The 26747-nt window shown below is 39.4% G+C and overlaps 1 protein-coding gene across 1 annotated transcript in view; it reads right to left on the bottom strand.

Moving 5' to 3' along the window:
• Nucleotides 1–2195: 2195 nt before the first annotated feature.
• Nucleotides 2196–26747, bottom strand: part of LOC130082491 (phosphatidylinositol transfer protein beta isoform-like) — a 29165-nt gene continuing 4613 nt past the window's right edge. Inside the window, exons 4-11 of the mRNA XM_056247345.1 lie at nt 26598–26689; nt 26285–26292; nt 25258–25332; nt 21571–21654; nt 17088–17165; nt 10991–11101; nt 10323–10445; nt 2196–2755 (exon numbers count right to left, since the gene is read on the bottom strand). Coding sequence (XP_056103320.1) covers nt 2708–2755; nt 10323–10445; nt 10991–11101; nt 17088–17165; nt 21571–21654; nt 25258–25332; nt 26285–26292; nt 26598–26689 — 619 coding nt within the window. The 3' untranslated portion in view covers nt 2196–2707. The remainder of the gene's footprint in view (nt 2756–10322; nt 10446–10990; nt 11102–17087; nt 17166–21570; nt 21655–25257; nt 25333–26284; nt 26293–26597; nt 26690–26747) is intronic.

Genomic DNA, 26747 nt, shown 5'->3' on the forward strand with positions numbered 1-26747 from the left:
AAACACTTGATTTGATATTGTCTATAACCAGTCCCAATACACTTTCTTTCTTTCTTTTACGCTGATAACACATTTGTCTGAAGTCAGGAAATACAGTCCTCAGAGTTTGTGAGAGTGAAACGTTACTGCTTGTTCTCTGACCAGTAGGAATGTAAAAAACATCAACAAGCAGAGAAACGATTATCCAAGCAGGCATATTTGACAGCAAGTGCTTGAGAAATTGAAATATAACCATCACATAGGCAGGAATTGTTATTAAAGGTGCCCCTGTGAAAGTCAATTAATCTTCATAACAAAATTCAACTACATTTCAATGCAGTTTGTAAACACAAAATATTGCAGAGCTCTAGCATTAGGAAGTTAAACTCTGTAGACAGTTTTTAGAAGGAGGATTTCATGGTTTGATTCAACACATTTATGCTGTTACACAAGCTTAAAAATACTGCTTATGTATTCTACAACATCAAATTTATCAAAAGATGCTAAAATGCCACCCATGAAACACATTTCAGAATATTATAAAAAATATGATATACGACCATTACATTACACAAACAGTTTTTTTTTTTTGCTAGTTGAAAATTGACTAGTTTAAGGCAACAGTTTTCAATGACGTAAAATGGTACGAAGGGACACATAGAGCACATGGAAAAGTAAGGCAGGACTAGTCAGTACAAGTGTGGAGGAACATATTCAAAGGTTAATATCCTGGAAACAGTGTGAGAGTACCTTGACAAATGTACTGTAACACTGGGTCTTTAATAACATTCATGTAATCAACCCGATCACACAAAATGCGTCTCTATAGCACGCAGTGTGTTTATCGTGTAATTTATACGCGAAAATGAGTTTTTACGTGCATAGGATACGCATGGGTTGGTTAGGGTAGGTTTAGTAGTGGTGTGGGGTGCGTGTGTATTATACGTTTGGGTAGAATTAGTGTGGGGTGCGTGTGTATTACACGCAAATGAACTGCGTATCAAATGCACGCGAAAACTGCGTATCATATGCACGTAAAAACTAATTTTCGCGTATAAATTGCACGATAATACACAATGTGTGCTATGAAGACGCATTTACGTGAGAACAGGCTGATGTAATACAGCCCCCTAAAAAACAAAACAAAAAAAAACATCTTTCCAATGACAAAAATGTTCATTTTTGGTTGATCCTTTTCTTTAGCATAGCACATAGTCTCGCGTAGCCAGACCTTCAGACTGACGGCTGAAGGTCTGGAATTCATAGCAGCTTTCTTTGGCCAAGGCCCGCCCATAAGGCCGTTTGACCGACATGTAAAACAACCAATTACATATCGTTTCGTTCAGCGTCACGTTTCGGGGCGTGGAAATGTCCCCACAACAACAGACCGGCGTGCAACAAGTCAGTCAGCATAGAAAATCAAAGAAGGAGAAGAAAACAAGCAGTAAGTCATTGATCTGTTCGTGCATGTATAACAACAATGGCGTGCACTTCATCAACAGCCATACCGATGAGACGCTCGCGGTAAACATCTGTTTGAAGCATATCTCTCCACTTTTTAACACCCACAAGCAATTCTGGAGAACCGAACACAATACTGAATCGGCCAGCTGCGATGTCAGCGTCTGTTGTTTCATGTTTGCCCGCAAACGCGGCTGATATCCCCTTCGCAGTTAGGTACTTCACTTGATCTTCCATAATAGATAGGAGGGGACACACTCACAACTTGTAAAATTGGATCTGCTGGGAATCCTTCTAAATGCTGACAAAGGGTCGGCCAGGCTTGGAAAATAATACTCTTCCCAAATCCCGCAAACAGGCTAAAATATCTCTTTTTGTCTCCACTAAGTGCCTCAAAAAAAACCTCCTGGACATCTCTTAAAGAGTGCCGTGAACCTCGCATACTTTTGAGAATCCTACGTTTAGCTGATCTTGATAAATGCTCATTGTCACTCATGTAAACACAACAGTTTTTCGTCCGCAATCACACGTCTACGCTTTGTTTCCCGGCGGACCGAAAATAAACGTGACACTCGCGCCCCCCGGAAATCCGATAAAATTCAACCAATCAGATGACGACTTCGACATTCCTGAAGTGTTTCCAGTTAAGTGTACCATATGCATCAGACGTTTAGCCAACGTTCCGTGGGCGTGACGTCTGAGGCTGAGACTACATAGCACATAATCTTCGAGCACTTTGAGCACTACCTGCAATATTCCATAAAGGCTATTGTTATAAGAGATTTTGAAAAGAAGCATGCGATTAAACGCACTGAAAGCAATCTTCACCCTTAAAAGGCCTTGTGGGAAATCACCACACAGGAATTCACACCTGGGAGTGTTTGCGCATCTGTGTGCATATATATGCTTGTACAATTGTGATTTTTGGAGCGAAAAGTGTTTGCAAATGGTATGTTCCCAAAGTTTGTTCTTAATAAAGCCCAGGCAGGACAAGACAAGAGTGAAGGAAGTGAAATGTAAAGCCTGGCCCTGCCCTGAGGGAAACGTCTGGAAAACTGAGCAAGTGAATGAACAAGAAAAAAAAAAATTCTTCAGCATTTGTGATAAAGGCACTGTGGGGAAGAGAGGTTTATATCTAAAATATCAGTAACGAATCTAAATGTAGAGCTCCTGACTGAGTAAATTTAATGGGATTGGTTCCACTGGTGTGATTTGGCCAGGCCGATGTGGTCTCTCCTCTTGAGGAAAGCGGTGGTCGTGGTTGGTCTCATTCATCAGCAGCACTGGTTCCTCGCACTTGACCTTGCTTGCGAAGCTAAAAAAAAGAAATTGCAGAAAGAGATGTTTGTGTTTGGACAGAGTAAAAAAACTTTAACATATACAGTATATTACTTATCAAAATGTTGCGGAATAATTATGATTTTCAATGTTTTTGAAAGAAGTTATATGCTCAGCAAGGCTGCATTTATTTGATCGCACTCTAAAAAATGCTGAGTTGTTCTAACCCATGTTTTGGTCAAATATGGACAAACACAACCTTTGGATTTGAAAATTTGACCTAAACATGGGTTGAAACTACCCAGCATTTTTTAGAGTGCACAAAAACAGTATTGTGAAATATTACTACAATTTAAAAGAATATATGTTAAAAAGTAATTTATTCCTAACTTCTCAGCATTCTCCAGACTTCAATGGCACATGATCTTTCATAAATCATTCTAATATGATGATTTGGTGGTCAATCATTACAATTTTTAATAATTCTTATCATCAATGTTGAAAACAGATTTTGCAGCTTTATATTTTTGGGAAAGTGTGTGTTTACATAATATATGTGTGTGTACTGTATAATTATTTAGTATATATAAATACACACACGTGTATGTATATATTTAAGAAATATTTGCATATATTGTATATATATGTATATACATAATTTATATTATATATAAATATTTATATATAAATAAATAAAAATCTTAAATTTATACATGCATGTGTGTGTAAAAATAATTATACACAGTACACACACATATATTATGTAAACACAAACTTTTATTTGGGATGCGATTAATCGCCCAGCACTAATTTTTTAACAGCATTTATTTGAAATGAAAATCATTTGTAACATTAATAAATCTCTTTACTTTTTGTCAATTTAATGCATCCTTGATGAATAAAAGTATTAATTTCTTTCTTATTTTTTTTTTCAATCATAGGCTATTTAGCCCAAACTTTTCAATAGTATTGTATCACAGTTTCCCCCAAAAAAATAAAAAATAAAATAAAATTAAAAATTCAGCATACCTGTTTTCAACATTGATATTAATCAGAAATGTTTCTTGAGCACCAAATAAGCATATTAAAATGATTTCTGATGGATCATGTGACACTGAAGACTGAAGTAATGATGCTGAAAATTCAGCTTTGATCACAGGAATAAATTACATTTTAAACATATTAAAATACAAAGCAGTCCCCCTACATTGTAATAATATTTCACAATATTACTGTTTTACTGTATTTCTGATCAAATGCATGCAGCTTTAATGAGCATAAGAGACTTTTTCGCCCTGTGTATTTCTGTGTAAATGACGTATAGGAAGAACAGACTTGAGTTCAGGTCTCAGGACATTGAGCTCAAGTCGTGACAAAGCCAATTAGTGGCTGAAATTGGTGGAGCTCAGTAAGAATTCTTAAACAGACAGGCGTTAATATCACTTTAAAATAAAGCAGTGGGAACTAAACCGTCCATTCCTCATTTGGAATCATGGCACAGGTGCTTTTCAAGCGCAGAAATCCATTTGTATGTTAATGAGCCCTCAAGGAAGTTGAAGCATGCCGTCCATGCTCAACACACATCAAGCGCACACAGACTGTTAGAGCCCCAGAAAACCACAGACAGAGGCTGTTAGTATGTCACACAGTCAGAGAGATTTGTCAGAGGTTGGACAGAGTCACTGTTAGTCAATAACAGACATTTCTTTCCCAGGCAACGGACCAGATATTCTACCTTGTATCCATTGACCCTCTCCAGACGGCAAAAATGCTCTCTAAAGAAATTCTATTATTTGATATGGGTGAGACTCTTGTTGAAAGCAGGCTACAGATACATTTCCACTGTGATAAACTAATTGCAAGATTAAACATGTGAAGTGAAGTATTATATACAAATTGTATTTATTTATTGCCAATGCAGAGTGAATTGGAAAAATCCACTCGGCATAAATATGTCTTGCTGGCCATGAAACTGTACTTTGCCGTTATTGTTTTGATTAAAAATATTTTGTCGGAAGGACAGTTGCATTATTTAATCATTTTCTTTGACTTGCATATTAGTGACAATGTGCCATGGAGCCATTGTGATTTTGTTCCTCATTAATCTGTTTTGGTGACTTAATGCAAGAATTCTTAAACATTTGTCAAAAAATCCTTTACGCATCCTAGATTAATTTCTGATAGGAAATGTCCCACTGTGCTCACAACACAACACATGTTTTATTTTAGACCGCTTGATTTGACTGACTGAATAAATGAATAAATATTCTTTGGCAACTCCTCTGCCAAAAGCCATGCTTACATTTAACATAGAATAATATTTGAATGTCTACATTATTATCAGACATATCATAACATTATTATTACATCAAACTAGCATTTGTTTATATAGAAATTCCTTCTCACCAAAATAATTGTACTGCGTGTTCGTGGGAGGATTGCTTTGAACTTGAAAAGGGACAAAATCAAAAAACTATTACCCCATGTTTTATTTCCCCTTGTAAAAGTATAGAATTTGGGGGCTGGTCTCCTCAGGGGCCTAAATCATGACGGTAGTTGAATAAACTCTTGAAAAAGGGTTACGGCATTAGTTTCAAATTGACGAAACCAAACCAATTCAATCAGGCTTTGTTTGTACCATGACGCTGATCATCAACTTTCTCTGTCAACTTTGATCCTGAGTTCATAGAGCATGTGCTCATGAAAGTGTGACATCAGTTGTGAAATCGCATATCTTTGTAACTGACGTAGGCCAGTAAGATCTGTGCATGTAAACCTCACTCCCCTGATCTCAAAAGGCACTCTAGCGACTGACGCTAGCGGCTGCGGTCTTTAGCCTCCTTGTTAGAGCGCCCGCCTCCCACACCATTCGGAGCTGGGTAGGACTGGTTAAATTTGGTGCCGTGACCCGGATGGGAGAGAGGTTTAGGAGGGTGAGTGTAACTGTCCTAGGCCAGTAAGAGCTTTGTGTGTAAACCTCACTCCCCTGATCTCAAGACTACAGTTCGAATCCCGCTCGGGACGGGGCAGTAGGACCGGTTACACCTTGAAACATAAAGAAACTGCAATTCAATTCTCGCGCGAGAATCAGCAACATTCATTTCTATCTTCTGCCAAAGATTAACTCTTTCACCCAAATTTCCGGCTTTATACGGTAGGGAGCGCTATTATGCATCTTCTGAAAGAGTACAGAATCTCCTGATCAAAACACAGACAAAAAAGAAGCAGAAACAAACAATATCTCATGTATGCAGATGCATATGTAAAATAATGGGATCATCAATATTAAACAGCATTTAAATCAAAAATGCTTAATGTTACAGAATGAAATTTCGACCCAGGATGATTTATAGGACTGTGAAGCTCGTTCTGAATCTGATCCAAATGTAGTATTTGACAAAAAAAAAAAAAATTCTCAGCTTTTTGCTCAAAATGTTGAAACCCACATTCAAGTGTTGATAAAAAAAAAGGAATGCATAAAGCTAGAATAAAACGGGGGGAAAAGTTAAGAGATTGAAGAATATGAAGAACATAAATGGATTTACACAACAAGAAGAAAAGTTGATAAGCTACTGATTCCAAATCGTATTATATATTACATATTATCTGTATATATTCATTTAAACTAAATGTTTAATAATAATTGTTAAACTCAATTTGCTCATGTGTAATAGAATAGGGGTGTAATAATTATATTAAATATAAAATAATTATAATAAATAATCATCCCTATAGCCCGACAAATTGTCTTTAAAAATCGGTTACTATGTAGTAAGCTTTAATTTGGAGTAAGAGAAACTGGGGGAGTGACTGTATTGCATCAGACATGTGTCACTTTGCTCACAGCTGATTGGTCCAATTTCGGTTTGACATCTTTTACACAGTATATGTTAGCAGTGAAGCTATGAACTTCCATGGTGCCTAAAAAACAGGGTTGGTGCAAACTAAACTGAATCATACCTGGCTAGCCACCTAAACCAGCTTCATGGTATAGGTCCCAGGTCAATCCAAACTGTTTAACTCTTTGTAACTAGGTATGCATCATACTATGGTAGTTAAACAGTGAGTTACGTAATTTTACGAGAAACGCACCCCTGATTGATTCATGTGGATTAGTTTTACAATCTCTTTATGATCTTTTTGAAGCATCAAAGTGGTAGTTGCGTAGCAGTCAATGGAGGGACAGAAATCTCTCCGATTTCATCAAAAAGATGACATGAGGGTGAGTAAATGATGACAGAATTTAAATTTTTGGGTGAAGTAACCCTTTAAGGGCCTGCTCACATATCGCGTCTTTTGCGCGCTCAAGTTCGTTATTTTAAATGTCGGCGCACGCGGTATGCGCGCTCATAATGGAAGCGACGCGCTCGTTTTTTCCAAGCGCGTTCGCGCCGCATCGAGATAAAAACATCTCAACTTTTCATCGTGCAGCAAGCGCACCTTAAGCGCACAGTATAGGTCACGTGACAAGAACCAACCGGAGCGCAACCGCCCTAGCGCTTTGGAAAAAGGAGAATGCGGCGCGCCCAGCGCTATATGTGAATCCGGCCTAACAGTGGTTAATAACACACAATCACCTATTCACAGACCATCTGATGCATATTGGACGCACAAATAGAATTATATGAAGTTTTATTAACTAAGTTCGGGAGGAGCACGTTCAGATAATTAACACGAGTGGACAGCAATCAGCAATCAATGATAAAAGGTACATATAGACTCAACAGTCTTACCTCGATCCATTGACAGTTTGCAGTATTCCCCCTCCACCCCTTCTCCACACTCCTAGTTCTCCACACTCCTAGTTCAAAAATCACTTACATATGGGGGAGTACTCTGGGTTCGGGCTGAATTCCGAGCTTGGAGCCCTCCCTCCGGACAGCACGCCAAATACGCATTAAATCTTATTTCCTCAAATTATATGTAAGTGTGAACTCGTGAAAGCTTTTCAAAGATTATAACATCCAATCAGGGGTGCATTTTGCATACGACAGGACTCGCTTCTTAATCACCACTGTTGGAGAAACCAACTAGCTAGTCACAACTGTTTCCCGAAACCACAACTTTGTCGCACATCCGTCGTTCAAACCACGTTGGCTCAACAATATAAAGACGTCACACAGGTGGTGGAGTAAAAACGTCAACTAAATAATCCATTCTAGATTGAATTAATGTCAGATTATTGCTGACTGTAAATATCGAACATGGCATCTGAAGACCAATTTGCTATTTTTGTTCTCCGTTGTTTTGCTTTATTTCCAGATGTTTCAATCAATGGCAAATTCCCCCTTACCTCAGTTTAATTTAATTTTAAATTAAAGCACTTTAATTATTTTATTTCTCAAGAGCATGATCTATATATTGACATCATACTAACAAGAAACTATGGGCCAGATTTACGAAACAGGGCAACTTATCGTGAGAGCGCAATTCCAAAAAAGCTACCATTGCTCAAATTAAAGAACACAGCCGGATAATTTCCCTAATGACCAATGCAATCTAAAAATGTTGCGTCTGAAAGAGAAACTCTTTGAAAAGAGAACTCACATTTTTCACTGCTTGTCTTTAGTAAATCCTGACAGTAGATTTTTTAACGCCAAAACAGGGTTTGCGCTGGAGCAAGCTGTTAGTAAATCTGGCCCTATGCTTCTAACCACAAGTCCAGAGCTGTAGTTCAAATCACACAACTCTGCGATGCGGTTTGCGAATGTTTGTTGGAACTATGGTTTCGGGAAACAGAATTTTTTAACTATCCTGGTAACAAATGAATTTGCAACCATAGTTGGCTAACGATGCCTTTGGGAAGAGCAACCCAGATACGTTTTTTTTTTATTAATTTTTTATAAATATTCTAGAGTTAGTCGCTACATCTGACAGTAAATTACATAATGTAACATCATTGAAAGATATGCATAGTTTAGGCCACTTTGAAGTAATCTGAAATATGTAATTGTGCTTATATATGAATGTTATTTATGTCTGTGAAACCTTCAGATGGACATAAATGCTGATCAACGTCTACACACACACCTCTTACAAACGTATTTAATAGGCTTCTTCATTATGTGGAATAGGTAGGAGACTTTCGAGATATAATTGTAAATTTTAATAAGATCATATATAGTTTTCCTACATAGTTTTAAAACAAATAGATTCTAAAGGAATTGTGTACATTGTTTAACTTTGTTGCCATTTTTAAAGCGAGTGACAGCATGTGCCATCAATTTTAGAATGACCCAACAATACATTGTTCTGAATCCTTTTATAAACACTGCATACATAAATTTGAATAAATAAATGAATTTGCTAAATATATCGGAATATTAACTAATCTGAAATTCAAAACAGAGTCGGTCAATTATTTGGACATCTCCAAATGCCTCCATCTGCTCAATTTCATCGCATCCTTTGTTTCCAAATTATTTTCTTTCCCTCTCCCCTCTGCTTTCTTCTAGCCATTATTCGTCAGTGGATGGCAGAAGAACTGTATTTGGACTGCACTCCAAAGAAAATCTGCAAGCACTCTAGGATTGGAAGCGCCATGAGACAATGATATTTTTGTTCTGTCTGGATTCACACTGTATGGTGGTGGGTGGTCTCTAGGCAAACGATTACAGGCCAGTGCACAAAATCTGCCTTTTTACTAGCGTCATACGCAGTGTTGTCATTACAAGTAACTTGAGTTACGTAATCAGATTACTTTTTCAAGTAACTAGTAAAGTAAGCATTACTTTTTCAATTTACAACAAAATATCTAAGTTACGTTTTCACATTTATTTGACTGACAGCTCTCCTGTCCTCACGTTGAGAGAATTAAAGTGAGGAGGTGTGTGTGTGTGTGTGTGTGTAAACATGATGGTTAGGCTATTTTAGTTCTAGACTAAACGTGAACATCCATTTATTCATCTCACTTGCACGAAAACATTCAGTATTCCTCAAAAATGAATAAAATGAGTAAAATGTTTTTACGTAAAACCTTTACGCAAAACTTTTATAATTAACTATATTAAATTGCACAAATACTTTATGTATTTAATCTCACTTTATTAACCAATGCCTTTGCTGCGGACCTTCAATGATCTAATTCAACCATACTTATAAGCAAAAGTGACTTTAGATTAGATTTAGAAATAAGAGTGTTGAACTTTCTTCTCCTGTATCCTATTGGCTGAAAGGTTTGTTTGAGCGGCGCCCTCTATTGTACAGGAGTAAATTTGCATTTCCTTCAGCCTGAGGCTTATTCACTTCACTTCTGGTGGGAAAGGGCCTTAAGATTTGCCAAAAATATAACTTTTTTGTTGTTATTAAAAAACAAACAAGCCTAGCCCAGCCCAGGTGAGAAAAAGTAACGTAACGCATTACTTTTCATAAAAGGTAACTAAGTAACGCAATTAGTTACTTTTTGGGGGAGTAACGAAATATTGTAATGCATTACTTTTAAAAGTAACTTTCCCCAACACTATGGATTCAAAGCCAAGGGTCACTAAGCTTAGTGTAAACAGTTTGCAGATTGCACACTAACAAGTGCTTTTCTTCCTGACAGCTAAGTTGGGGTTTGACTACAGATTCAGCACAATCTGTGAAATGTGTATGAGTGTACGCACCTCCTCCAGCTCTTTCTGTGTCTCCTCTTCCATCCGTCTGATGTCCTCCATGTTGAGCTCTACCCACTTATCAATCCAGCAGAACAGCTGCCGGTGGAAGTTGGTGAAGATTCTCTTCTCTTGCTTAGTAAATGACCCAAAAACAAAGCACATAAATCACAAACCATTCCACAGAATTATAACCCAATCCAGACACACAGAACATTTACAGGATGGAATTACACTTGCTCTAATTACATAGCAAAATATTAAGTAGGAATCTCAACATTAAAATGTTAAAATTATTGGCAAACACTTTATTTTAAGGTGACGTGTACTTACATGTACTTACTATAGTAATAACAGTAAATTATGCATAATTACAAGTAACTAACCCTAAACCAAACCCTAACCATAACTCCATAGTAAGTCCATGTAGGCCTAATTAATATTACTCAGAGTAAGTAATGTAACGACGTCACCTTAAAATAAAATGTAACCAAATCACTTATAACACATATATCAAACGATGAAGGTGAAATTCGGCAGTTTTATTCCTAATAAACAATAAAAATTCACTTTAGGTGGAGTTAAATTAAAACCACTTCTAATATATATATATATATATATATATATATATATATATATATATATATATATATGAGTTAATGCATTTCTGGAGATCTTACCTTGTGAAGGAAGCTTTCTATCCTGTTCTGCAGGCCCCACCACTTAAACTTGACCGTGACAAGCTTGTAAGCACACATTCGTGGGCAGTCAGGGTTATTAACCAGTTCGTTCTGTGAGGTTTCAAACATAAATGAATGAAGCTATGTCGACCATGCAGAAATTAAATCTTAACGTAAAACACTAATACAGTACAGAGGTCCTAAAATCAAATAATTACAGTATGGCTACATTATGCAGATGCTTTTCTTAGAAGATCTCCAGAATAATCGGCAAAAACACATTTTAGGTGCGCCACAATCTAACAAGCCTTAGGAAGGTTAATCTAGTCTTCAATACACACAAATGAAGACATCTCTAATTCATATTCATGTGGACACGCACATGTCTTAGTTTGTGCCAATCATTGTGATGCCTTTTACGGTCCATCAAAGCGGAGTGATTCATCTTCATTAGCTCTTAACTGCGAAACACTTCCACTAATACACTCAGAGGTAACTTACTCAGAGGTCATTGTAGAAATAGCACTGTACATGTTTACTGAAATATTATTTTAGATTGTATCTTTTGAGATAGTGCTGCTGTTTAAATTCACAAGGCCAGGACAAAAACCCATAAAAAACAGACTGAAATCATTATTCACTGAAAACCTTGACATTCAGCCCATCTCTCCCTGCTGTGTGTGTGTGTGTGTGTGTGTGTGTGCGCTTAGTGGCCGGCCGAGCCACTAAGCGACCGTTGCAATTGCAAAGGGCCCCGTGGCCAGCAGAGGGCCCCCTAGAGTCACTGCTAGCTAGTGGGGGGAGGGGGGGGAAATCGCACAACAAAAGTAACATAAAAGAAATAAATAAAAAGAAATGGACCTACAGCGCTCTTTATCAGGCATCATGATAAGCACAGAGTTGTTATTTATTTAGTTCTGTATTATGGCAAATCAATCGGGAGCTCCCCGCGAAGGCGCGCGCGCGTCTCGATCCCGACTGCCCCTATGATGTCACGCGCGCGCTACGCGGTTTGAAGCACAATCTCTGTCTCGCGTGCGCGCTCGCTCTAGATTACGGGAGATTTTAACTATTTTGCGGTATAATTAGTCGATCACGAGTGGCTCAACAGGTAGATCTATAGATAAACTCATCTTTCAGGCATTTGACCGACCGGGTTGACACTTCAGCGTGTGAAATCGGGAGTGTGGCGCAGGGGCGTCATGCAAGCCAAAATTCTGGTTGCAATTGTTTTCTGACGGGTGATATGGATCATGTTAGGAGGGGTCAGGGGGTTTCTCCCCCTGAAAATTTTTAAATTCTGGCTGCTAAACATACCATTTCAATGCAGTTTGGGAGGGACAGAAATACCTTAACGGAGCTAGCAGCAACACCTCTATCTGATTCTGAGGACTAAGTTAAAGTATCTATTTTGTAAGTTTATGTAAAAGACAGGTTGATGAAAGAACTGTAAGCTCAAATTCAAAAGCTTTTGAAGTCTACTTCATTAAAGCATGTTTACACACACACACTTACTGTACACTTAGGCCTACTACACATGATTTTAAAAACAGTACCATTGCAGTTTTTATGTTATGATTTTAAATTGGTATGTGACCTAAGAACGATCTTACATTAAAGGTAGCCTACATAAAGGTGCTGAGGTCTGACTTTGTGGTGCTCTGAAATTAAGTTATTTTAATATTAATATGTGATGAAGGACTTTGAAAGAAGTTTGACAGATTTCAGTGCTGAATAAGGTTAACACTACCCCGTTTATTTGAAAATGGTTAATATTTGACAGAAATGTAAAAAAGTAATCAAATCAAATGCAATATGTATAGCGATCTGTATAACAACTATGCTGTAGGGATTTGGGGGGTAGTATTAGACTACATTAAAAGATAATGAATTTCAAACCTGAACCAAACATATTTTTTAATTCAAAGATCAAAGTCTGTCATTAGTCTTTAGTCTGCCAAAAAAAAAAACCCATTAAAATCATGAACTCAAATGTCATTGTGAAAAAAAAATGTGTTACTGTTGTAACAGTGTGTAGGCTAAATCAGACCTTTCAGGCTATATAGCCTAACGCTAATCAGCCTTATGGCAAAATTATTATTACAACTAAATTGTCGGTCATTAAATAGGAAAACTAAATAATTTTGTAGATGATTTGCTTTGTGTAGGCCTAACCCGACATCAGACATTATAAGTTAATCAGTGTGTGTGTGTGTGTGTGTCTTGCACTGCCATTCAGCTCAGTGGTATCATGATTTTCTTGTTAGACATCAAACATAGTATATACAGTATAATATAGTTGTATGGTATAGTTATAAGGTAGTGTCACGGTGTGGGTTTGTCTTGTCATGTTTAGTGGTTCCCTGTCTGTCTATTAGTCTTCCCAGGTGTTTCCCGTTAACCACGCCCCCTTGTTATCCTGTTTAGATCGTTTGCCCCTGTATTTTAGCCCTGTGTTTCAGTCCAGTCTTTGTGAGTTCTTGTAATGTTGTTGTAACGTTGATGCTGGTTGTTCTGTTCCTGAGTCCTGTTCCCTGTCTGAGTCCTTGTCCAGTTTGGAGTTTGTTTAATAAATTGTGCTGCAAGTGGATCCTGCTACTTCCTTGTTTCAACCACATCGTAACAGAAGAACTCACCACACAATGGATCCAGCAGCAGTCAGCAACCAGGCGCTAAGAAGATTTCTTGCCTCAATGTTTCAAGATGGCCAGCCGATCGAGAGGTACGTGAGGGACTTTTTGAATTGCTGCCATCTGGGATCTTTTGAAGACGCTGAGCTCATGGACCTGTTCTGGAGCGGGCTGGATGTGGATATCGCCAGGCTGATGCCAGATGACTATACCGGCTGGACCCTAGAGGGCTATATTGACCTGGCCCTTTACTTGAGCGGTTCAGCTTTTACTGTGGGCTTGGCCGATGAAACACCCCGCAAGCTCACAGTACCCCCTGAGAACAGTTCACGTCAGCCACGTCCAGCCAGAGCTTCACGTCAGCCACGTCCAGCCAGAGCCAGTCCAGCCAGAGCCCGTCCTGCCAGAGCCCGTCCAGCCAGAGCCCGTCCAGCCACTGGTCTCGTCCAGTCCCGAGGCCGTCGCCTGCTCGCCAAGGCCTGAACCAGTCACCTGCCCGTCAGAGACTGTTCTCGTCCCGTCTGCCCAGCCAGAGATTGTACACGTCCCGTCTGCCCAGCCAGAGACTGTTCGCGTCACGTCTGCCCAGCTAGAGACCGTTCACGTCACGTCTTCCCAGCCAGAGACTGTTCACCCGACGCATGCGCCGCCTGAGCCCTCAGTGACCGCAACAATGGCCATTATGGCCACAGCCATGTGGTGTGTGTGGGCTGCGCACACACTTGCGCCAGAGCCCGCTGATCCTGCGCCAGAGCCCGCTGATCCTGCGCCAGGGCCCGCTGATCCTGCGCCAGGGCCCGCTGATCCTGCGCCAGGGCCCGCTGATCCTGCGCCAGGGCCCGCTGATCCTGCGCCAGGGCCCGCTGATCCTGCGCCAGGGCCCGCTGATCCTGCGCCAGAGCCCGCTGATCCTGCGCCAGAGCCCGCTGATCCTGCGCCAGAGCCCGCTGATCCTGCGCCAGAGCCCGCTGATCCTGCGCCGGTGTCTGTTCCTGCTGATGACCCCATGGCTGCACCTAAGAAAATTTTGGGGGGGGGCCGTAGGACCCTGGATGGGACTGTGAAGGCCGCACCGCCATGGCCGGCCGAAGGGTCCTCTCCACCATGGCCACCCGAGGGGGCTTCTCCGCCGTGGCCGCCCGAAGGGTCTTCTCCGCCGTGGCCGCCCGAGGGGTCTTCTCCGCCGTGGCCGCCCGAAAGGGTCTTCTCCGCCGTGGCCGCCCGAGGGGTCTTCTCCGCCGTGGCCGCCCGAGGGGTCTTCTCCGCCGTGGCTGCCCGAGGGGTCTTCTCCGCCGTGGCCGCCCGAGGGGTCTTCTCCGCCGTGGCCCCCCGAGGGGTCTTCACCGCCGTGGCCGCCCGAGGGGTCTTCACCGCCGTGGCCGCCCGAGGGTCCGACAGCACCGCCCTGGACGCCCGAGGGCCCTCAGCCTGCTCCGCCCTGGTCACGCCCTCAGCCTGCTCCGCCGTGGCCACGCCCTCAGCCTGCTCTGTCGTGGACACGCCCACAGCCTGCTCCGCCGTGGCCACGCCCTCAGCCTGCTCCGTCGTGGCCACGCCCACAGCCTGCTCCGCCGTGGCCACGCCCTCTGCCTGCTCTGTCATGGACACGCCCACGGCCACCTGCACGTCCAGCTCCACCCACGTTCCATGGCCCAGGTCCGCCCACATTCCATGGCCCATGCCCGTCATTGCAAGGCCCTGGTCCCGTTCCCTGCGCGGACCTGGCCCTCCATCCCTCCCCCAAGTCCGCCTCCGCTTCTCCGCCCTCCTGAACTTTTTGGTGTTTTATGGGCGTCAGGAGCCGCCCATAGGGAGGGGGCTATGTCACGGTGTGGGTTTTTCTTGTCATGTTTAGTGGTTCCCTGTCTGTCTATTAGTCTTCCCAGGTGTTTCCCGTTAACCACGCCCCCTTGTTATCCTGTTTAGATCGTTTGCCCCTGTATTTTAGCCCTGTGTTTCAGTCCAGTCTTTGTGAGTTCTTGTAATGTTGTTGTAACGTTGATGCTGGTTGTTCTGTTCCTGAGTCCTGTTTCCTGTCTGAGTCCTTGTCCAGTTTGGAGTTTGTTTAATAAATTGTGCTGCAAGTGGATCCTGCTACTTCCTTGTTTCAACCACATCGTAACAGGTAGTCATTGCTTTTCTTTAGGCCTTAAAACGGTCAAAGGGGCCTCCAACCAAATTTTGCTTAGGGCCCCCAAAGGTCTAGGGCCGGCTCTGTGTGTGTGTGTGTGTGTGTGTGTGTGCATGTACATAAATGTAACTGTAATCCGTTACAGTTACTGAGAAAAAATGTGTAATTCAATTGTAATTATTCATTGAAAATGTTAACGATTGCAAAGGGATTACATCTGAATATTTTCTGTAAAAAGCTAGGATATGTTGAATAATATTAATTTAATCACACAGACACACACACACACACACACACACACACACACATTTAATTTATTCCCAAATTGCACAGACTGCTCTAAAATATGAGACACTTGTTTCAGGAGTTTAGGACACAGAATAGGCCACATGCTTATTTGATAACTGTTTTATTTCCTATTTGTTTATGATATGCTTTATTAAGATTAACTGTTTTTTGCAAGGCATTGTTGTGTTTCCTGTCATATGAATTTAAATCTGTATTTAACCTCAGAAGATTAACAACATGTACTTACTATAGGGTTAGGGTAGGATTAGGGTTTGGTTAATGGTTAGTTGCATTTAATTATGCATAATTTACTGTTATTACTATGGTAAGTACGTGTAACATATGTAACAAGGACAGTGTTACCCTAAATTATCTTATTTCAAGTGATAAAGGATTTTGAAAGTCTGACAGTAATCAGTGTTGAGAGCTACTGTAAGGTTAACCCTGCCTGGTTTAAATGTTTGATTTTACAGTTGAAAACATTAGTTAGTTCTTTATTGGCATTGACAGTTCCCCGTAGAACTTTAAACCGCCTTGGAGCCTTTCCATTGCAAAAAAAAGGCTCTTTATATTAGTATAATGTTCTTCAAACCAAAAACAACATGATTCTTTTAAGAACTGTTCGCTAAAAGGCTTTTACGGGAAGCCAAAATGGTTCTTCTATAACATAATTTCGAAGTACATCATAGAACCATCTCCACCAATGGTCTCTACGATCAACTTAGCTCATGATGATTTGGGGAATCGCAGCCCTGGTTGTTGAGTTTAGTTTGCTAAATCCATCCAGATGCAGAGATTACCAGGCCACAAGAAGGGAAAATTATCAGTAAATAACAACATAACCTTCAGTCCTCACACTTAAATATTGAATGACTTTTAGTATATAGTACATGAGTCAAATAGAGCATCTGGTTTATATGATGGTTTAAACGCTCTGGTATTCATTCATTGTAACTGCTTGGGGGGAAAAAAAAATCTTCAAAATGTTTAATTCCATTGATGAAAAAGTAATATGGGTTTAATGAAGGGTGAGAAAAAGGGTCCCTACCATCCAATTGTGTCCCAGTGGTCCTCTGCCGGTCTTGACTGACTTAAAAATAGCTGGATCCTCATCTACCTTATAGTCCTGCATATTAACAGATAAAAATCAACCTTAGTTTGAAATGTAATGTATACTGTATACTCAAATTTTGTGAATTAGACTTGCTCATCATAATCAGTGAATAAACCTTCATTTTGTGGATACTCACATTCTTAACCAATATAACATTTGGAAAGCTGCTGCACTTTTTTTTTTTTGAAGAGCTTATTTACACTTCGAAACTGCCAAATTTAAACCCTTAATAAGCAGATCATCAGGGAATACAGTATATGTCAAAACTTGAGTCAGATACACCCTTATAGACTTAGGTTATGCCTAATAGAGCCCAAGTCATTAAAAAGTTTTCAAGGAGAGATGCAGTGAGGTAAGGAGAGGTTAAGAAGAAGAAAAAACACGGAACAAAAAAATAATAGACTTAATAAACCAGAGAGGGTGGAAACTGGGAGAGATGGTGAGAAAAACAGCTGCTGGTGAAAATAAATGGACGAAAAGCATTTAATTTTAACTGGACCTCCAGGGCCTCGCAATTGTAAATAAATCATGATACGCCTCCGGCAAAATAACAACCTCTCAGTTTCTGTACAGTTAGAGAGGCAAACAAGCATTGAGGGCTTGTGTGTGTGCGCACACAAACACACACACACCACTGTCACACTGAGAACAAACCGAGCTGTTTAATACCAAGTGTGCTGTCTGGAGGCCAAAGCGTGATGATACGGTAACAATGCTTGGTGTGAATTCATGTAAAGCAGAGGTTTGTTTGTGTGCCAGGCTATATAAGCCCTTAATTACTCGAACCCAAGTCACGGTTCTCAGCACAACGCCTGCAGCCATGCCTGAGGCCAGAGTCTGATAGGGCCCAAAGACACGGACAGCCAGGACACCAGAGAAAACTGCTTCATTAGACCATAATCCCTCCTTCCCCTCACACAAACACTCTTAACTAGCTAATCAATGCCAGAGGAGCATTACGTTACAGTTATTTTCCATCCTATACGCATGATTTTTGAAACCACAGACCTTGTTAAATTGGTCTTGCTTTCTCATATACGTCATTAACTTTACTTAATAAAATGAGTTAGAAGCTAAATCTAAAGTAATAAAATGGCATAAAATAATATCCATTTTATTACTTTAGATTTAGCTTATATGTGTATATATAAGAACACATATATATATATATATATATATATATATATATATATATTCTTTTATGCCATTTTATTACTTTAGATTTAGCTTCTACTATATATATGTGTATATATATATACATAAATGTATTTTTGTTATCAGTTTTAAAATGTGGCTTTACAGTTGATAAATAAGATGTATGGAAAAAACTCACCTCTAATTTGTTTATGAACACATTCAATATGACTATACAACAACAACAACAGTACTATTAATAATTTACAAATTTGAAATGATGGTTGGTGTGCTCTTGCAGAGATGGCGTTTGCGTGGAGCACCACTAAAGCAGACTGAGCTGTTCCTAGACACTGAAAACACAAGGGGCCCTATCTTGCACCCGGCGCAAATGACTTTGTAAACTGACGCATGTATCATTCCTATTTTGAACCCCCGCAAAGCGGACTTTTCCCTCCACAGACACACGTCGGTTAACTAAGAAATACACTTGCGCTCCCCGGGGCGGTTCAGCGCAAAGAGGAGGCGTGTTCCGGCGCAAACTTTCCCTCATGCTATTTTGCTGTTCTATAAAACAATTGCGCCACTGACCAGAAAAAACCTAGTCTAAAGTCAGTGGCGCGTTGCGCGTTGTTCATTATGCTATTGCTATAAGCGCATGCTTGGCCATAATCAATGTAGCGTGTGCACAACGCGCATACACTTTGATTCTCTCATCTAAGCAGCAGTTTTCATTTTTGCAAATCATACATTATTACGATAGATAGATAGATAGATAGATAGATAGATAGATAGATAGATAGATAGATAGATAGATAGATAGATAGATAGATAGATAGATAGATAGATAGATAGATAGATAGATAGATAGATAGATAGATAGATAGATAGATAGATAGATAGATAGACAATTTATTATAAAAGCAAACATGTAGCTTACACATTTACCCAAATTATCATACGCCTGTTTAACAGAAGTTAATTTGGGTGGGTTTCTCCATCCCCAATGTCACTTCTCTGTGTTTTACGGCCCTGACGAGAACGTTGCTCTCCTCGGCTCTGAACCGCTCCTGGCAAATCCGCCGTTATAATAGGAATCCGCTTTAGAACAAGCGCGCCTGCTCTTAAAGGGAATGTGAGATGACGCTCTGATTGGTTTATTTCACGTTACGCCCAAACCACACCTATGAATAATGAAGCTACTTCAGACCAACCCCTTTTGGATTTGCGCCAGGCGCAAGAGGCATTTATCCCGCCGGGAAAATAGCAACAGCGCCGGGATCCGCCCACAAAGTTACTTGCGCTTTGCGCTTTGACACTTGCGTTTCCGATCGTTAAAATAGGGCCCAAGATCAGAAGCTTCTCGTGTGTAAAAAGAGAAAAAGTGTCTTGCTTCAAGCACAAGCATTTTTGACAGCTTTTGGCGTGGTTTGCATTTTTAATTCCCTGTGGCTCTTTGCAGAATCCTGCAAGACATTTGCATGCAGTAAACTGATGTCAGATTATCTGCCACTTACGTGTGCTACCTTTTGCTTCGACTCTGATGTACGTGCAAAATTTCATGAGTTTTTGAGCATGTTAAAGGCTTCCAAAGCCTCTGAAACCTTGAAACAAGTATAATAAATATAGTTGCAAGCAGCGATGACGGGCCCAATCACTACAGTACCACCAAGTGGCTTTTTGGAGCACAATACACACATGGATTTAACCTTGGGTATTTTTTTGGTTGTTAGCGACCAAACAAAAAGTAATGAAAAGGTAATAAATAAAAAAAATACAAAATAAAAATGTTTTTTATTTTATACAATTTTTTACTTCATCAGAAGGGTGCAAAATTGGTGATTCATTTAGTCGCACTCAAAGTCCTTTTAGGCAAGTCATGTCACTCGGCCGCCATCTTGGCAACGCCTCCGGGCAGCTATTTCGGACTAACAAGACCAGGCTCCTATCTAAATGAATGGGCAGAGAGTCAGAACGGCACTTTCACTGGTCACCAGGACATAAAAACTGCATGTATACAAACACTAATAAAATATGATAAAAATCGCTGAAAAAGTGTGATGACTTTGCCCCAAAATAAGGTTTAAAACGCCTTTTTCCCCACAGGTTATACTTTTACTGCGCATGCGCAAGGGTTCTCTCGCTCTCTGTCGTGCTCGCTCTTGCTCGCTCGCTCTAGATTCCGGGAGATTTGAACTAATTTGCGGTCATCAGGGAGCCGCTATCAATCTGCGGGAGACTCCCGGAACCACATCTGCCGCCTTTTCAAACAGTAACATATTTTCCGCTGTCGCAAACCTCAACTGTGCGGATGCGTCGGTGGAACCAGACGATAGGCTTAAATGTTTTCCGGCTTGACTGTTAAAAGCAGACGATTGGCTTTCCAGCGGGAGGGGCGGGGCATGTGCATACAACCGCCATCTTTGGCGTTACGGGTTTTCCCTATATAGTTGTATTAAGGATTGGGGAAGTGGCATGTCTCTATATAAATAGTCTCTGTCGCACTTGACTATGTGAATGTGCAAAAAATATTGGGAAAAACAAGATTGGAAAAGGCTCAATTTTACTTTAAAAAGTCATACTTGTATTGCTGCATAGTAAACGAATGAGACATATGAAAAACAATCTACAAATCAGCCCGCTAGCAACGTCAGTGTCATGAGTTTGTTTCCCAAGGAATACATGATCTGAAAAAATGTATACCTTCAATGCAATAAGCTGCTTTGAATAAAAAGGTCTGCCAAATGCACACATGTAAATAATACACGATATAGTAGTACTTTATCTATCAGACTAATTAAAAACGTTTGAACACTAATAAAGACAAAAACATCTTGACATTTGAATGTGACTCAGTAAAGGATATGTGTCCCACTGGAAACCGTTATGACAACATTTGCCAACTGATATGTCTTTTACGCTCAACAGACCGACTGATGTTTTAATGCTGGAGTGTGTTTCCCGAAAGCATCGTTATCCAACTATGATCACAATTTGACCATAGTTGGCTAACGATGCTTTCGGGAAACGCACCCCTGGCTGGCTTGCAACAAGTTTCATTGTAGTCTACAATATTTCATCATCTACAAAGTTTTTATAGAGAATTTATTAGTTTTGACAACCTTTCCTGGAAAACACACCTGTGAAATTTCTTGTTAATCCTAGGTTTTCTTGGCTCATGGGGACCCTGGTGATTAAATATGTAATAGGTGTTCAAAGAGGAAGATTCATTTGAGTTTGTAACTGTATTGAGAGCAGCAGCTCAATAGAACAGGGTACTTACACCAGGGGCTACTTGTTCTTTGTCTGCAATGTCAATGGGTGTGACCTCCACAGTCTTCCACGTTCCACTGTCCAATTTGTGAACCTATTATTCATAATTTAGAGGATTTATGATCACAACAAATAAGTACAACAATGCTCACAACAAATATTTCAAAGCTATAGGCCTACTGTTTGTGCTCTTTATCCATTCAATAAAAAAGTGTGGTTGATCCATCCTGGGATCGGATGTAATTATCTTTATTGTAACATTGAGAGTTTATCTAATCAAAATTATTGTTCCCTTTGTGAGATTTGTGTGTAAAAAAAAAAAAAAATGTACATGTACATGTACATCAATGTAATTTTGCCCAGCAATTAAATGATTATAGCCTAATTATTGGAACAATTATAATATATCCGACTTTCTTTTCTGCATTTTACTTTGTGTGTATTTCACCCTTTAAATCCAATAAGCAGTTAGGCCAGGGCTGCGTTCAATCCCGACAAAACGTTGCACAATGTTTTTTAAACAGAAACGGTGATGCGTTGAACGCACTGTTCTGGTGACGCAAGAGTTGCAACTATGGCAGCTGAGAAGGCCATTCTTTGTGTTCTTTGTGAAGAATTTTCGGAGCCTGATGAAGTTGGTATAAATATTTGTTTAATACTACAAAATATGCCCGATGTTACAGTTACTGCACTTGCCACCCAGAACACAAGAGAACATCCCAATCGAGTGAAGGGATTTGTGGAAACTGAAATGGAAGCACACATCTTACCTAATTCAGACTAAAACACATCTATTTAGCCTCACATACTGACTTTATTCGTAGTTCATACTGTTTTAATACCCTGTATTTTCTTTCTCATTTTTAGGAAAAGCACTTAATTACCATTGTTTATTTCTATACCAAATGCCATACACTTGCAATGAAGCTAAAAATATAATCAACTATCATTATGTTGATATCCTATATTTTTACAATAAAACTTAAGACAAACATGTCTTCTAATATCCTCAGTTGTTGCGTATACCGAGCCGCATCGAACACATTAGTAAATTACTTTCCTTGAACCCATTGTGCGAGTTCTCTTTAATACCGTGTGCTTTATATACATGTTGCTGCTGATTGGACTGCAGTTCTGAAACACCCACCAAAAAAGAGAAAACGTATCTCAAACCCCGTTGCACACCGGTGCACGCCGTTTCCAGGAAACATGACGTTCAACCCGGAAAACGTAGCAAAACGTTGCGCACCGTTTTGAATTTGAACGTGCCCCTGGTTTCACAGACAGGGTTTAGATTAAGCCAGGATTAGGCCTTAGTTTAATTACAACATTTAAGTAGATTTTATAAACGTTCCTTAGAAAGAAAAAACATGACTGGTGTGCATCTTAAGACAAAACAATGGCACTGACATATTTTAAGATATACCAGTGCAAGTTGCTTTTAGTTCAAACTGCTCAAACATGCATTTTAATCTGGGACTAGTTTAAACCTTGTCTGTGAAACTGGGAGTTAATCAGGGGTGCGTTTCCCGTACAACGACATAACTCGCTGCTTAACTACCATGGTACGATGCATCGTTGAAGAAATCAACTAGCTAGTCACGACTGTTTCCCGAAACCATATTGTCGCAAAGTGGTGTTCAACCACATCGGTTTATGACGTCACGCACGTGGTGGAATAATAACTTAATTTAATTAAACTGTTTGAGATCGAATTAATGCTAGATGTTTTGATATAAATTACAGACATGGCATCTGAGGAATATTTCAAATTTTTCTCAGTTATTTCGCTTTATTTCCAGATTTAATCATAGGCTCGTTCTTACAGAGCACGTTCGCACATGCGCAGTCTTCAAAAACGGTGCTTTAAAGGTGCCCTAGAATGTTTTTTTATTTTATTTTTTATAATGTTTCCTGGGTTACCCTTATAATGTTAGTATGTTTTTTAGATAAAAAATATTCATAATTTAGAAATAAATGGCATTTTTCCTAGCCTGCTTTTAGCCTCTGATTTGAACACTCTGTTTGAAGGGGCGTGTCTGCTGTGGGATTCAGTGTAACCGCGGCCACTGCTGTGATTGGCTGACATGCTTGCATATGAAATAGCAACGCATTACATGTGAAACTCTCTCCCGAATACTTTTACTACTGCTATTATACGTTTTTACTATAACAGCTATCGAGATTAACGAATCGTGAGATGTTTTTAAAGTATTTAGATCTATTCCCATCACATAAAATGTTGCCATGGTGAGCATTGAGCAGATGACAGTCTGTTGATCGCGAGAATGAAGATCTTATCATTGCAAAGCAGTTTCTGCACTCTCTCTGCTTTCACCAATGCAAACACGATGATGTAAATACAGTAAGAGCTTCGTTGTGCAGTAACGTGCGTCATTGATTTCATAACGAGTTTGGCAAGTGTCCAGATAAACTCGCGCTGTGTGGAAAGATTGTTCTTTGATCGCTTTCTGTATATAATTTGTTCACAATTTAAATACGATTATTTTCATCCTACTAAAAGAAACGATGTGAAGCTGATATTTTAGTCACTGGCTTGACTTACTGATGCATAAACAGTATTGAACGATTTTGAGAGAAAGATTACCTGTCCGAACTTGAACAATTACACATCAGAAAGTGTTGCTTGGTAGCTCGATCCGAGGCCAGCTCTGTATTGGCCCAAGTTGAGGAAACACTCGGTGAAATGTTTGGAAATTTCCAGAGAAAATAAAATTGACCCATTGTTTCTTCAGAGGCTCAGATGAAGGAACTAAAAAATACTTTTGTGTTCATGTGTACATCCACACTGAGCAACTGCCATGCTTCGGCTGCGCAGTTCCGCCTGGCATTGAGGGCTGGCATTATGCAAATATTTGAAGGCGTACATATTAATGATCCCGACTATTGCGTCACAGTCGGTATTGTGTAGAGAACCGACCGTTTTTCAGGGGTGTTTTTCATAAACGTGAATTAAATGAGAACGCCAAAACAGTCCAGTTTGAGATTCATGTCATGTCCATGGCACTGAACTCTTGTTATTTGACTATACCAAGGTAAATTCAATTTTGAATTATAGGTCACCTTTAAATGACAAACTCAAAGATGTCAAACACATTTGTATTCTAAATAAAAGACACAGGTTGTACTGAATGTCAGCTTGCTTATTTTGCCCAATATACGGATTTATTAAGTAAGTCCACATGTCATGCAATTTATAAACTATGCTTCTAACCACAGCTCGAGAGCTGTCGTTCCAATCACACAACTGTGCGATGCTGTTTGCGAATGTTCGTTGGAACGATGGTTTCGGGAAACATCGACTCGTTGAACTCTGCTGATAACGACGGAACTTGCGACCATATATGGCTAACGATGCTTTCGGGAAACGCACCCCTGGCAAGGCTTCAAAACGCATTCAAAGGATAAACCTTTGTAACACTTTGGGAAACCGTGACAATAATCCAACATTTTTTTTTTTTTACGTTTTCTAGCAGTTTAACTTGTCTACTGGTATATCGTTCACCTTAATAATAAAGTTAAAATGGAATTTGATCTGATATCATAATTTTACACTGACTCTTACCTCAACCTCTGGATGTAACCGGTTTAATAGGTATTCCCTCTCACGAGCCCATTAAATTCACAGATAGCATGTTTTTTTATGAAAACACAGAATACATACAAGTGCACTCACATTCTCTAGTGTTCCAAGGTCAGGTTTGTGCCATGTTTCAATCTTGATGAAAAAATCATCCTTCATGTACTCATTCTGGGAAAACAAAAATCAAAGCATTGTATTGTCTTTACAGTAAATGAACATGTGGTAGGTCTATGTGCATACAATATGAAATAATGTACAGGCTAAGAATCTCAAAAAGCTTCAATATCAGGTTCAATATCAAATGTGGTGAATTAATGAGATCTATATCAGCTATCATTCTAAAGGTTGGGGTCAGTAAGAATTGATTTATTCCTAATCAGTGAAATATCACAGGATCATGTGACACTAAAGACTGGAAATTCAGCTTTGAAAAAAAAACATTTTAAAACAAGTTATTTTAAATCATATTTTATAATATTACATTTTTTTACTGTATTTTAAATCAAATAAATGCAGAATTGTTGAGGACAGGAAACTTGTTTCAAAATTTAAAAAAATAATAATAATCTTACAGATTAGTGTACATGATTACTATAAAAAAAATATCTTGTGAGAGAGATTATTATGCAATTGTGATGGATTAATCAACATTTCATTTGATTTATCAGTTGGCAACCATATACCATTGCATTGACAGCATGAAAGACCCAGTAAAATGAAGATCAAGAACAGGTTTTGTGACTTTTAGTCAATATCTATTAACTTTGTGGCATTCTAAATGGCAATGCACTTCTAAAAGTTGACTAAATAAACTTGTAGCAAATGTAAAACTTAAAGACTTTCAGTAAAATGTCCAAATAATCTTGTATGCATGTTTGCAAAAAATTTGTCCAATAAAATGCCTTTTAGAATGACCAGTCATCGACTAGCAATAGCAAACAGCAAATTATGGTTATGTCGGGCAGTCGGGCTATGACATTTACATAAGCATTTAAAGAATTTTTTTTTTTTAATTGTCATATTGCTTCACAGGGTCTTGAAAATTGGCATTCCTTACATGTGATTAACAAAAAGAGGTATTTTAATTTAATAGAACCAACAAAGTTTTCAGTGCACTTACCGTTACAACTGTGGCAAACATGTATATAAAACAATAGAAAAACACAGACACGATTAGAGGTTACACCAATGAATTACAACCGGTTATCCTAATTAAGTCTCTATATATTAAAAGTAAACTTCACGTTCATTTAAATTCTTAAAACATAAAAAATTTAAGCATGATTAATCATACATAATGAAAGTGCAACTAAATTAGGTTGAATGTTTAGAATAGAAATGGACTGTAATGAACCATTTTAAAGCATTTATTTCACTGGTTGGTGCATATGTGATGCATAACCAATAAGCTTGTTTCAAAGTTTTCCACCCACTTGTTCTGCAGTAAGGGTACGCATTCCAGGCCTTTTCGTGGAACACAAGCGAACCTTCAGGAGCGATCACCCTTACAAAGCCTGGTACTTTGCTGGGCAGTAGAACATACAAAACGAAAAACACATATGATGTTTGAATTACTTAAATGT

The sequence above is a fragment of the Rhinichthys klamathensis genome, unplaced genomic scaffold, assembly GCF_029890125.1.
Source record: "Rhinichthys klamathensis goyatoka isolate OS25496 unplaced genomic scaffold, OSU_Roscu_1.1 h1tg000046l_1, whole genome shotgun sequence".
Classification (NCBI taxonomy): Eukaryota; Metazoa; Chordata; class Actinopteri; order Cypriniformes; family Leuciscidae; genus Rhinichthys; species Rhinichthys klamathensis.